Consider the following 14,705-nt stretch of genomic DNA (forward strand, 5'->3'; position numbering starts at 1 on the left):
TTTGATGATTTTAATGTTAACCACCATTTTGATTCAGGGAAGAAGTTTCGATGAAATTCCGCCCTGAGGAAGATTTTGCCGATTAAATTATGAAGAAATTGTCGAGAATATTTTAAGGAATATGCCGGAATTTGTCGAGGAAATCTCGAAGTACTTGCCGAGGAAATCCCAAAGAATATCACAAGGAAATTTTGAAGAATTTGTCGAGAGAATTTTAAAGACAATGCCAAAAAACTTCCGCAGCAGAACTTTCTGTGGGAATTTTGAAAAATATGCTAAAGAAAATTTGAATAATGTGCCTGGCGAACTTCCCCAAAAATGTTGAAGAATTTCTAGAAAAAAGTCGAAGGCGAATTTTCCGAAACCAAATTCCAAATTATTACCAGAAAAAAAACCTTGAAGAATTTCCGTGGTAACTTTCGGAGTATTTGCCGTTGAAATTCCGGAGAGTTTGTCGAGAAACTTACGAAGAATTTTTCTAGGAAATTCCGAAGAGTTTTCAGAAAAATTGCTGTAGAAATTACAAAGAAAATTTTGACGAATTTACAGAGAGAGAAATTTCCAAAGAAATTGTTTAAGCAATTTTGAAGAATTTCCCGAGGAAATCTCGGAAATCTCTCTTTTTGTCGCGGAAATTTCAGAGCACTGGCCGAGGAAATTTCGTAGTATTAGGAGAGGACATTTTGAGTAATTTTCCGAAGAAATCCTGAAGAATTTTCCGAGAAATTTCCGAAGAATTTTCGAAGAAATCCTCAAAGAATTTCTGGAAAATATTTGAATTTGCCGAGAAAATCCCGAAGAATTTGTTGAGGAAATTCCTAAGCTTTTACTGATGATACTCCGGAGGGTTTTGTTTATGAACTTCCAAAGAGTTTCCCAAGGAAAATTCTAAGAGTTTGACGAAGAATTTGCCGAGGGGGTTTCCAAGAACTCCCCGATGAAGTTTCAGAGAATTTCTGCTGCTTGCACTGCCACAAAACATGATTAACAGCGTGACGCCGAAAATACCGTCGAGCAAAATTATGACAAACGCCTCCATCGACGTTTTCTGGGCCGGCGCACACCTCTACTTCTCACTTATCATTTCACACTACTCAAATGGCGTCGCGTAACCTTACTTTTTACCTGTGCACTGATACCAAAAATGGAAAATTTGATATTTTTACAGCCCAAGTGTAAAATAAAATTATCAGAGTTGCTTAAGCTAATAAAAATCTAGTAATTCTATGCATTTCCAAACAAAAAATCTTTAAATTTAAATGCAGTGCACAGGTAGATTGAGGTTACGGAAACGCCTCTGCACTACTCACAAAGAAGTAGAATTGTGCGGTGGTTCAGAAATTGGCCTTTCCCCCTCAAAAATTGTATCACGTTTTATTGTCTCAATCGATTCTTTGGCTTATTTAAGGTCAACGTTCGCAAAGAAACTATATTTTTTAAGCCTCTAACAATTAAAAAATAAAAACAAAAACCGAAAAAGTGCTGCCCGTATCACCCGGCCTGAAAAATCTACCCCAAGTTCGTTCAAAGTTGTGCAAATTTTAGGCCGATCCTCAAAAACAGCACTATTTCGATTTTTTGATTTAAATTTTCAAAATACGTGAAACATACGGGGTCTTTGGGAGAGTTGACCTTAAATAAAATAAAGAATCGATTGAGCGAATTGAATTTTTTCGCCAGGAAAGGTCAATTGTCGACGGTTGTTATTTTGGTCGACGGTTTGTTGTGATTTTGCATGGCGTCGTAAAAAGTAACAATGGATTGATTTGAGAAATCAGACGTTTCGAAAAATTCGAAAGCCTAATACTCATGAACAATTCAAATCAATCGTGATTTCGAACACATCCAATTTTGCATCTAAAAGCTCATGACTATGCCGAACCATCCATCAGTCCATCCAACCATCCATCAATCAGTAGTTTTCATTTGTTCTCCTCAAATATGCCTTCGCTCGCTTTTCACAGTGAGAAGTGAGAATTCAGAAATGGAAAGTAATTAATGCGAAGTAAGAAGTGAGAAATGAGATGATTAAAAAAAATCTATGGATCATATTACCAAATGCATGGATCATTTCACCAAGATTATGGATCGAATGATCAAAACTCTTACTTCTGCCATCTCATTCCTCACTTCTTACTTCGCATTAATTACTTACTCATTGATCAGCTCATTTATGAGAAAGAGAGAAGTAAGAAATAAGAAACAAGAAACATTTTTTTCCTTGCTTTCGTCTCGTTCTTGAAAAGTGAGAAAAAATATTCAAATTTGGAAATAATGGAGTTATTTGATAACCTTTAGTTTGTTCATATCTTGCACAGTATTCTTGGTGTAGTCTTGCTTCGAATAGTGTAAATACTAGTTACCAGCTGTAAGACGTTCCCAGGCAAAAAACAATTTTCAAGTGGTATTTATTTGCAAGTGAATTAATTTTATATTATTTATTTATTTATTTATTTATTTATTCATCACCGTCTTCGACACTACATCGTACAGACTGTACTTATCTCCTAATATAACCTATCTTATAACTAAAAAATTCCGTTCATCAGACTTTTAAAAACATGTTTGGAGATATTAAAATCGTAAACATCTGAAGCAGAGTTAAATGAGCGAATGCAGGAGTCTAATGGATTGTTATAACCATAATGCGTACGGTGATACGGAACGGCCAGTAAGTTAGAGCTCCGGAATCGTCTGGGGGGAACGTAAAACGGTATCTGCCCAAGGATCTCAGAACAGTCGATGTTGCCTTCGATGACGTCGAAGATAAATAAGCATTGCATTTTTATTCGTCTGGTAGATAGTGGTTCTAAGCCGATCAATTGGCACCTTTCAGAATACGCAGGAAGATTGTTTCGATCATTCCAGGGTAACAGCCGCAGTGCAAATCTAACAAACTTTTTCTGGACGCGTTCGATGGAAAGTATGTGTGAGACATGGTACGGAGTCCAAACTGGAGCAGCATACTCTAGAACGCTACGTACCAATGTGCAATAAAGCGATTTCAATGCGTATATGTCAGTGAATTCGGAGGCGTGACGGCAAATGAACCCTAAGGTTGACAGAGCTCTGGCAGTCGTTATCCCTACATGCTCCTTGAATTGAAGTTTACTGTCGATGATGACTCCAAGATCGCAGATGGAAGTAACTCGTTGCAATATTTCCGTTCCTAAAATGTATTGGTGGTGTACTGGGTTCTTGGAACGAGTGAACGATATGACTTTGCACTTATTGTTGTTCACGCGCATGCCATTATCGCTGCACCAGATCATCATGTTGTTGATATCTTCCTGCAGGGCGGTGCAGTCATCAGGGAATTCTACGACGCGAAAAAACTTCAAATCGTCGGCGAATGAGAGCAGCATAACGCACAGGTCATTCATTATATTATATTTTATTTTATAATATTATTAATTTACATCCCGGAACTTCGACGTCGTGGCGCTGCAGGAGATTTTCTAAACAGGACAGAAAGTGAGGAAAAGCGGGCATCGAGTGGCTACCTTCTACAAAAGCTATGGCACCACCAACGAGCTGGGAACCGACTTCATAGTGCTGAGTAAGATGCGCCAACGTATGATTGGGTCTACCAATCGACGCATGGAGGATAATGGCGGTATGGTGATGAGCCTGGGACAACGCGCGCAGGACATAATTTTACCGGCTCCGGATCTCCAAGAAATCCAGCAGGATATTGGCCGGCTGAAGAACAACAAAGCCCCTAGGGTTGACCAACTACCAGGAGAGCTAATTAAACACGGCGGTGATGCACTGGCTAGAGCGCTGCACTGGGTCATTACCAAGATTTGGGAGGAGGAAGTTTTGCTGCAGGAGTGGATGGAAGGTGTCGTGTGTCCCATCTACAAAAAAGGTGATAAGCTGGATTGTAGCAACTACCGCGCAATCACATTGCTGAACGCCGCCTACAAGGTACTCTCCCAAATTTTATGTCATCGACTAGCACCAATTGCAAGAGAGCTCGTGGGGCAGTACCAAGCGGGTTTTACGGGCGAACGCTCCACCACGTAAGTACCAGGTGTTCGCCATTCGCCAAATACTGCAGAAATGCAGCGAATACGGGTCCGCGACGTTAGGCGTAAGGACGTTAGGCATAAGTACGTTAGGCATAATGGACATTAAGCATAACGGACGTTAGGCATAACATACGTTAGGCATAATGAACGTTTAGCATAATTCTGCCTTCTTTATATCATAGGCTGTTCTTTGGGTCATTTCATGCCTAACGTCCATTATGCCTAACGTACTTATGCCTAACGGGGTATACCCGCGAATGCAACGTGCCCACGCTTTATATATTCATAGACTTCAAAGCCGCATATGATACAATCGATCGGGACCAGCTATAGCAGATAATGCACGAAAACGAATTTCCGGATAAACTGACACGGTTGATCAAAGCGACGATGGTTCGGGTGATGTGCGTAGCTCGAGTTTCAGGGGCATCCTCGAGTCCCTTCGAAACGAGTTAGGCAGAGGGTTACGGCAAGGTGATCGTCTTTCGTGTCTGCTGTTTAACATCGCTTTGGAAGGGGTAATACGAAGAGCAGGGATAAACACGAGTGGCACGATTTTCAATAAGTCTTCCCAGCTGTTTGGCTCGCCCACCGCGAGTTTGCATCGGTGGTGACGAAATCGAGGTGGTAGAAAAAATTGTGTACTTGGGCTCGCTGGTGACTGCAGAAAACGATACCAGCAGATTCGGAGACGCATAGTGGCTGGAAATCATACGTATTTTGGATTCCGCGAGACGCTCCAATCGAAAAGAGTTCGCCGCCGTACCAAACTGACAATCTACAAAACGCTCATTAGACCGGTAGTTCTCTACGGACACGAGACCTGGACGATGCTCGTGGAGGACCAACGCACACTTGGAGTTTTCGAAAGGAAAGTGCTGCGTACCATCTATGGTGGGGTGCAGATGGCGGACGGTACGTGGAGGAGGCGAATGAACCACGAGTTCTTGCGTGATTGCTGCTGGGAAAACCTTCCATTGTTCACACCGCGAAAATCGGACGACTGCGTTAGGCCGGGCACGTAGGCAGAATGTCGGACAGTGGTGCATACACGAAGCGTACCTTCGGAAATGCATCGGACGATGGCTTGCGGCAACGACAAACGGCTGCGAGAGCGAGTGCACCGAAACCTGAGTCCGCACTCGAAGTGGACTACACACCGGAACAGCTGGAAGCAGTCAAACGGATAAAAAAATGTAAAGATTACTACGAAGTGCTAGGAGTTACGAAGGAAGCTAACGACACGGACATAAAGAAGGCTTACAAGAAAATGGCCTTACCGTTGCATCCGGATAAGAACAAGTCCCCGGGGTCGGCAGAGGCATTCAAAGCGATCGGAAATGCGGTTGCCATATTGACCGATGCCGAGAAACGTAAGTCGTATCCCAAGTAACATTTTAAGTTTTATTCCGCTCTAAGAATGGTTTTCAAGATCAATTTATAAGATCTAAGGGCCCATTCACAAATTACATAACGCTTTAGGGGGTGGGAGGGTGTCTGTCCGAGCGTTACGGCAAGTTACGGTCCATACAAATTTTAGAACCCTTCCATGCAAAACACGTTACGAGGGGGTGGGTGGGGGTTGAAAATGGTCTATTTTAGCGTTATGTAATTTGTGAATGAACCCTAACAATAAAACCGAGTAATACACGGCAACCTTCTGATGACCACTATAAGAGTAAGATATTGCCAAGTAACCCTCTCCAGATAACCACTTTAAACCTATTATAAATGCATTTAGAAACCCTTTTTAAACCACCCGCAAAAAAGGGAATTTGGCTGCGGCAGCTGTCAAAATGTTGCATTAAAAAAAGAGAAACAAATCTTTGCAAAAAAATAATAACAAAATGGATTGTTGATGAAAATTATGATGATGACAACAAAATAATATTTTATTTCAGGTTGTTATTTCGATTCACTACCATTAAAAAGAAGTGCGCTTCCGATTTTATGGTCAAATGTTGTGAAAAAAATAAGGTTGAACACCACGCGCCGGCCATATAACGTAGTTCCGGGAAATAAATCGAAAATATTGATTACCACAACATCTAGGATGTCCACTAAATCGTTTAGTATTTTGCTCAAACTATTAATTAATAAAATTTGTTTATCGGAAAAAGTATGATAAGCGGTGAAAATTTCGTTAAATCATGCATTTCAGTGATATATTTCACTGATTGCGAAATGCTTTTCCGTTTTAGAATTTGATCAGAAAAATTTTGCTTTTATAAAACACCGTCATAAACTCTTCGCAATACAAATATTCTTATGGGGGTATGTCGAGTAGCGGACTGTATCGGGGTAGGTACGAAGTGGAATACGGAGATCCTTCTTAAATAAAACACTTAGCTTAATTTTAACACTAGATTTACTGCTCCATTTTTTAACAAAGATTTGGTAACATTAATAACGATTATAAATTGCTCCCGATCGCGACGGACGCTGAATGCTAACTGATCGCACACAAAGCTTTTTCTCCCAGCTTCATGCGCGCTAAAAATTCTCCTTTCTGCAAAGCTCCCACATCCGTGCTGCCAAATCGAAGTAAGCGGGTCATACATAGCTCAAACAACAACAGTCAAAAGTGAAAAATTCTTCGAGCTGTCAGAACGCAGCCCGAACATCCTCCCCCGGCGATGGCTTCAAGCAGGCTTCAATTATCCAGGATTGGAAGCGGCGCCAGCTTATGTATTGGCCGTCTTTGAATTCCAGATCGAGTCTGTAGATCGACGACACGTGTCAATCCATCCGCTCCAGGAAACGTCTTCTGAATGATTCCCATCTTCCAAACTTGAGGCGGTAAGTTGTCCTCCTTTATCATTACCACCATCCCCGGACGAACATTGGCAGCCTGTTTCGTCCATTTGCTTCTTACCTGTAGCTCTACTAAGTACTCTCGGTACCAACGCTTCCAAAAGTTGTCTCGAAGTTTTTGTACATACTGCCAGCGGGATAGACGGTTGATTGGTATTTCTTCGTATGTCGGTTCCGGTATTGCATTTAACGGACGATCGATCAAAAAATGACCGGGAGTGAGAGGTTCCGGGTCCATAGCATCTTCCGAATGAGCATAAAGTGGCCGAGAGTTTAGCAGAGCTTCAATTTTGCATAGCAATGTCGAAAATTCCATCATGGTTAGGGAAGCGGTGCTACATGTTTTCTTCAATATGGCCTTCATGCTCTTCACACCAGCTTCCCACAACCCACCCATATGAGGTGAACTGGGTGGAATCATTTTCCAACTAATTTCACGTGGTTGACAAAATTCAAATAATTTCCTTTCCGTTGCTTGCTCCTTAAACAGATTGGACAACTCCCGCAATTCCTTCTTGGCACCAACAAAATTAGTCCCGTTGTCCGAAAACACCTCTTCCGGAATGCCGCGACGAGACACAAATCGATGAAGTGCAGCGAGGAATGCATCCGAAGTCAAATTCTCGACAGCCTCGAGATGGATTCCCTTTGTCACCATACAGATAAACACGCAAACATATCCCTTAACTGGTGCAGCCTTCCTATGTGTTTGCTTGATTAGAAAGGGACCGGCAAAATCTAATCCCACCTTCTGGAATGCCGGGGCTCGATCGCAACGGCTTGATGGAAGATCTCCCATAAATTGCCCAGCCACCTTCGGATGGACCTTGAAACATCGGACACAGCCACGTGTAATTTTACGCACCGCAGAGCGACCATGCACAATCCAAAATTGTCTGCGCAAAGTAGCTAATAAGGCAGACGGGCCAATGTGCAAATTTTCACGATGGATGCACCTGATGAGGCTGTCTACTACGGAACTTCGATTTGGCAAAATCCACTGATGCTTGGTCGTATACGGTAGATTTGAGTGGCGTAGACGACCACCCACTCGTAAAACCCCATCGTCGAGATACGGATTCAATGATTTAAGTTTCTTGGGGAACTCACCTGCTTCCAGATTAGAAACTTCCGCTGGAAACTCATGGCTTTGCACCACACGTACAATTACCTTCAAGGCATTCTGCATCTCGCTTATAGTTGGGAACGATGAAATGATACGCTTCTGCTTATTCTTCTCCTTACAGTTCCGACAGAAACGCAGCACAAAAGAAACTACTCGCTGAAGCTTACGGAAACTTTCAAACTTTTCGAACACAGGTAACCATTCCAGTTCCACCATCGTGCCCAAGACGACAGCGGTCTTTAATTCAGGAATATCTTCATCCAGCAATGGTTCTGGAATCACTTTTCCGCAAAATTCCACCATAAATCACTAACTCTTCAGCAGGAAGCCCGCGTGACACAATGTCAGCTGGATTATGTGTAGTGTTCACATAACACCACTCAAAGTCAGAACCGTTAGAGGTAATCTCGCACACTCTGTTTCTTTCAAACAATTCTAATTGTTCTGGTTTCTTCTTTAGCCACGCAAGGACTATTTGGTTGTCCGACCATAGTATAACACGCCGGAAGGAGATATTCAACGTGGTCATCACCTTCTTCACTAGACGATATAACAGTAACGCCGCTAAGAGTTCTTTACGCGTAATCGTCAACACCGATTTTGGCACTATCTTCGACTTTGCAGTCAAAAGCTTCACCTCATATGGCTCCCCAGGAACAATCGATCTTATGTAGACACAAGCTCCGTACGCCTCCAAAGACGCATCACCAAATCCATGAAGTTCGAAAGCGATTGCACCTTGTGCCACTACTTGACGAGGAATTTGGATATTCTTCACATCACTCAAGCACTTTAGGAAGTAATTCCAACACTTTTTTAATTCTTCACTTAATTCTTCATCCCAATCAATCTGCTCACTCCATATGTTCTTCATTAGCATCTTTCCAACGAGAATCACCGGAGCAGCCAGTCCCAACGGATCGAACATGCTTGCAACCAACGACAGCACTTGACGCTTCGTCGGTTTATCTATGCCAGGAGACGGCTTTGCAACGAAGATCAATTTATCATCGGCCGGGTTCCACAGCAGCCCAAGCGTTTTGATGACGTCATTCACACCCATCCCTTCAATGCTGACCAACTCTTCACGATCTGATAGTGGTATCGTGCTCAAAAGCTGTTTACAGTTTGATGCCCACTTGTGTAAATGAAAACCACCTGCCTTCAAGAGCTGGATCAATTGCAACTGAGCTTCACGAGCTTCATCCAAGTCATCAAAGCCAAAAAGTGCGTTATCCACGTAAAAGCAACGTTTTATGATCTCTGCTGCAAGTGGATATTTGTCTTCATCATCAAGTGCCAACTGTAGCATCACTCTGGTTGCAAGGAATGGTGCCGAAGCTGTACCATACGTAACAGTTTTTAACTCCAACACTCTAAGCGGGTCCGATGGATTCAGGCGAAAGAATATTCTTTGCAGACGCCTATGTTCCTTCTCCAGAATCACCTGACGATACATTTTTGCTACGTCCGTAGTCAACACGTAGCGAGGAAATCGAAAACGAAGTGCAATCTCGTCCAAGTTACACTGGTTCAAAGACCCTATCATCATGATGTCATTTAAAGATATGCCCTTCACTTTAGCGGATGCATCGAATACCACTCGGCATTTAGTGGTGGTATTCGACGGACGTAAGATGGCATGATGTGGCAGGTACCATTTAACACCTTCGGGATCATCGCCTTCTTTGACCTCTTCACAGTGCCCGAGCCGCTCGTAGTCTTCCATAAACTCGGCATACTGTCGCTTCAACTCAGGATCTTGTTCGAGTCTTTTCTCCAGAATGAAGAATCTTTTAAGAGCCATCGAACGGGAATCACTTAACTCAGCAACATCCTTTTTCAAAGGCAATTGAACGATAAATCGCCCGGTTTCATCTCGACGATGAGTTTCTTGAAAATGTCGTTCACAGTCTTCAGCTTCTGATGGCGGAGCCGCACTCAATATTTCCTCAACTTCCCAGAATTTTTGAACGCAGCGATTCAGTTCGTCAAGTGTGAGTGAATGCGAATAAACTACGGGACCATACTTCGCGTCATTGCAAACACCACCGACGACCCAACCAAGCCGAGTCTCTCGAAGACATGGAAGATTATCCGCTAGTTGAACTTCACCAGGCAATAGAAGCTTCAAGAATAATTGGTTGCCTAGTAACAAGTCTACCTTTCCAGATTGGTAGAACAATGGATCGGCAAGTTGGACTCCGGGTGGAATTTCCCAATCTATGATGTCCACCGTTGACGATGGTAAATCAGCTGTAACCTTGTCAGTCACCAAGCACTTCACGTTGGCACTAAAACCGGAATACCTCGATCGGATATGAACTATACTGCTGCTTGACATTTGACTCTTGGTGTCATTAATCCCTGCTACGACGATGTTGGACGGATACTTCTTCACTCCCAAAACTTGGACCATACGATAAGAAATAAGATTGACTTGGGAGGCGCTATCTAATAAAATTCGACACGGGTGGGTTTTTTGGTTTTTATTAATAATGTTCACTACAGCTGTTAGAAGAAGCACTCGATGACAGGGTACATTATCGCTGCGACAGCTGGCAGATGTGGCTTCTTCGGGCGGATTCAACTGCTGATCTTCCTTCTTTGAGATCGGTTGGATCGATGGATTCGATTGTGCTTCAATCACTATTGGTTTCGACTTGTCCTCGGCGTGTAGCAGACTATGGTGGCGGCGCTTGCAGCGATTGCAAGTTTTATCCGACGAGCAGTTGCTACCTCGATGTCCTCGCTTCAGACAATTGAAGCACACATTGCATTCCCTGACCTTTGCAAGACGTTGTTGAACGGCTAATCCCTTAAACTCCGGACAAGTAAAGTTTAGGTGCCCTTTCCCACAGAAATCACACTTTGACTCCGATTCCTTCGTTACAGCTGCCAAAGACTTTTGGCTTGTCCTAGTTCCAGAGTTGATTGGTCTCGGTTGTGAGAACCCCTGTTTCATGGATGGACCATCACATCTTTCCATGGTGAAGCACTCCTCTTTGAGATACTTCATCATTTGATTATACCCGGGTAGGTCACCGTGTTTGACCGTGTGTTCCCAACGACGTCGGATATCCTTATCCAAGGCGGATGCCAACACATGGACCAAAATGAGCTCCGATACTCCTAGAAATTCTTGTTGTAAAAACTTCAAACTTTCGACGTGTTTCGAGCATTCGTCCAGCAAATTTCTCAGCTCATCGTAGGTTCCCCGGGACATCCTTTTGAGATTCAATAAGCCATGGATGTGTTTATCGATGGCATGACGTTTGTTCTCATACCTTTCCTCAAGTATCTCCCAAGCATGATTGTAATTTCCTTCACTGATGGTCTTTGCGTCAATTATACCAGCAGCACTGCCTGTCAAAGCCTTATCCAGGTGGTACAGCTTGACAGCAGGAGGATCAGGAGTATTGTCCACCAGGTCTTTGAACATTACTTTAAACTTTGGCCAGCTTTCGTAGCGGCCATCAAAGGTAGGAATTGGAATTTTCAGAGGCTGGTGAACCAATATGGGAGCATGAGGTTGAGATGGGGCAAAGGTAGCTCTAGACGCGAATGCAGTAGCAGAGCACTTGGCCAACTGCTCTTCCAGCTTAATGGAGATCTCATCTTGTAGTTCATCGAACTGAACATAATGCTGATCGTGCTCTTCCCTGTCGTCGACATGGACTAACGCAAGGATTTTTTCATGAAGGTCGTTGTACTCTTTGTGCGCTGCTTCTACCTTTTTTATGTAGTGTCGCACCTCAGCCTCATCTAACTGAAGTTCTTCTTCGTTTTCAAGGAATAGTTTGTTGAAAAGTCTAGTTAGCTTACCTTTTGCCAAACCGCGACGATGGACGAGAACGTTTGTCTGCTCAGCCTGCGCCATCGTTTCCTGCAAGTTGGTTTGCTTCTTATTCTTCTTAACGTTGGGTGTCTGTTGGCCTTGTGCCGCTACCACTTGAGGGGTTTTTTCCTTCTTCTTAGTCATGACCAGAGATTCACCGGAACATTTCGAGCCTTTTGCCCGAACCAAACATGGAAAACAGCCAAGTCTATAATCACGATGCTTGGGCGGAAGGTGCTCTCGTGGTCTCACTTCATTTCACTATTCTTCACCAATTATCAAGATGGCGTCTTCCACGCTCATCTAGCACTTGAACGCAATGGCGTCTTGTTCCCACTTCACTTTCGCCAAGATGGCGTCATCACCACGTTTCTTCACTTTTTATGAGATTTTCAACAAATTATGGCAGGATTCTCACTTTTCCGGCCGAATCTTCCTGAACTTTCACTTTTTCGACCGAATCAATTCTTCCGAAATTCAACTTCGCTCAACATCTATCGAACATCCGGCTCGAAGGACCATTTTATGTCGAGTAGCGGACTGTATCGGGGTAGGTACGAAGTGGAATACGGAGATCCTTCTTAAATAAAACACTTAGCTTAATTTTAACACTAGATTTACTGCTCCATTTTTTAACAAAGATTTGGTAACATTAATAACGATTATAAATTGCTCCCGATCGCGACGGACGCTGAATGCTAACTGATCGCACACAAAGCTTTTTCTCCCAGCTTCATGCGCGCTAAAAATTCTCCTTTCTGCAAAGCTCCCACATCCGTGCTGCCAAATCGAAGTAAGCGGGTCATACATAGCTCAAACAACAACAGTCAAAAGTGAAAAATTCTTCGAGCTGTCAGGACGCAGCCCGAACAGGATAATTAATTTGACCACATTATGACCAAAAATTGTAGCTTTATTCGAGCGTTGAAAATTGGATTTATTACGCTCTTTATCACTACCATAGATCTGTTCATATGGTCAATAGGCATTTGACGTTTGAAGCATTTTCAGCAGATTTATGGGAGGTTTATTGATAGCAATAAGAGCGCCAATAAAACTGAGCAATCAGCTTCGTGATTGCTGTCATAAGTCCGCAATAAGAATTAGATAAATCCAAGAAGCATGGAAATTGTTACTTGGGATGACTTGTACGGCGCCGATGAGCAACATCCGACCACGACCAGAAGAACCCGTGCCCTGTACGAGTACGCTTATTCGCGTGGTTTCGAAACAAAGTTGACGGCCGAGGAGTTGTTCAACATGTCCTTCGGAGGTAATATTCCCACTCAGCACGTTTACTTGAGGCAGCGCCGGTTCCACCGGGCTGAATATCAGCAACAGCACAGAGAGACGCAGCCGGGATATGCAGCACTAATCAATCTGTTGCCGATAATTCTTATCTACAGTCTGGCACCTAGCCTAGCCAAAAAAATCTCTGTTGCTCGCAAGGCCAATCAACTTAAGATCCCGTACTATGTGAAAGAAAATTAGCACTCGGAGTATCAAGGATCCGTAGGTCGTCTCGAGGTATCCGTCGAGGAAGAGTTTCTCAACAATCTGAAGCACTCGTGCTTTCGGGAATGAAATTATAAGGAAACCATGCTAATGAAGGCCCGCAACTTCGGCGACCGGGATCTCTATTACAAAGCGCAGCACATCAACATGTCCTCGTGTGATAAACTGCACAGCTTACACAACAACTAGTCACGGTCGATCGTCAGGGAGCTTTTATCGTCGTTGTCGTCGACCATTGTTAAATAGCGAAATTTTGTCAAACGAAGTCAGATAGGGACGCGGCAGGTATTTTCGTCTGTTTGTCATAGTCTCGAAAACCAATAAAAGAGACGCTTTTTTGTAAAACTCATACGTACAAAATCGTAATCTCAGGAGAAACGTTCTGCTATAGTGGAATTCTAGCAAATGTACGTTGCTTTCGTTGGTTTTAGCCCCTACGACGATGGACGGAAATACCTGCCGTGTCCCTACCATTTTATTTATTTGTGTGATACTGGAGATTGATAGCTATAAATGCTATAAATACGGTATCATAGTGTATAAAAATAAAAATAGTTTGGTTAAGTAGTGTTTAATTTTGCGAAAGGTGAGAGAGATATGACGTGAAAAATTATATATTTGAAATGGGATGTAAGACTAATGACTCACATTTTACTTCTCACCCCTAATCGCGTCAACCTTTTCTCAGTGAGAAGAAAAATGAGAAGTAAGAAGTAAAAATCTCACTTTGCCCTCCTCATTTTGTACTTCTAATTTCTAACTTCTAACTTCGCACGTCTCACGTTTCACAGTGTGTTCCCCTTCACATTTCTGGGTTGGGTCTGGCTGGGTTCGATTCCCGGTGCCGGTCTAGGCAATTTTCGGATTGGAAATTGTCTAGATTTTCCTGGGCATAAAAGTATCATCGAGCTAGCCTCATGATGTACGTTGCCAATAAGAAGAAGAAGAAGAAGAAGAAGATTGATTCTAATACAAAAATAGCATTTTTCAGCCCTAGGCTGGCTCGTCTCCGAAAAAAAAATTGCATTAAAATTCACGGTAATGGTTACGTACGAGACACTGAAGACGACCACACAGTTGTGGTCGAAATACGTATCTGCAAAGATAACGAAAATTTATTGGTGGAATCAAATGGAGAGTACTTAATTCGTCTTAGACGGTTGAATACATTCCACTAAAACAGCTTTATATATTTTTCTGATGATTAAATGATTTAACCCTGTGATTAAAGATTATGATTGATGATTAACCAGTTGTCGACAATGATTAATGATTAAGATTAACAATTAAATACCTTATTGACAATGATTAACGATTATGATTAATAAATAAAAAGTTTCGATAATGAATAACGATTAACGAATATGATTAAATATCG

The 14,705-nt window shown here is 42.6% G+C and overlaps 1 protein-coding gene and 1 pseudogene across 1 annotated transcript in view; one reads left to right on the forward strand and one right to left on the reverse strand.

Annotated features, from left to right (window-relative positions):
* The window catches only part of LOC134222300 (uncharacterized), a 52,158-nt gene extending 48,775 nt beyond the window's left edge, over positions 1–3,383 (reverse strand). The window contains exon 1 of the mRNA XM_062701442.1: positions 3,090–3,383. Within this exon, the coding sequence (XP_062557426.1) occupies positions 3,090–3,383 (294 nt within the window). The remainder of the gene's footprint in view (positions 1–3,089) is intronic.
* A 1,681-nt stretch (positions 3,384–5,064) lies between these two features.
* On the forward strand, positions 5,065–13,533 carry LOC134222301 (dnaJ homolog subfamily B member 1-like; annotated as a pseudogene).
* The last annotated feature ends 1,172 nt before the right edge of the window (positions 13,534–14,705 follow it).

The sequence above is a fragment of the Armigeres subalbatus genome, chromosome 3 (genome assembly GCF_024139115.2).
Source record: "Armigeres subalbatus isolate Guangzhou_Male chromosome 3, GZ_Asu_2, whole genome shotgun sequence".
In the NCBI taxonomy this organism is placed as follows: Eukaryota; Metazoa; Arthropoda; class Insecta; order Diptera; family Culicidae; genus Armigeres; species Armigeres subalbatus.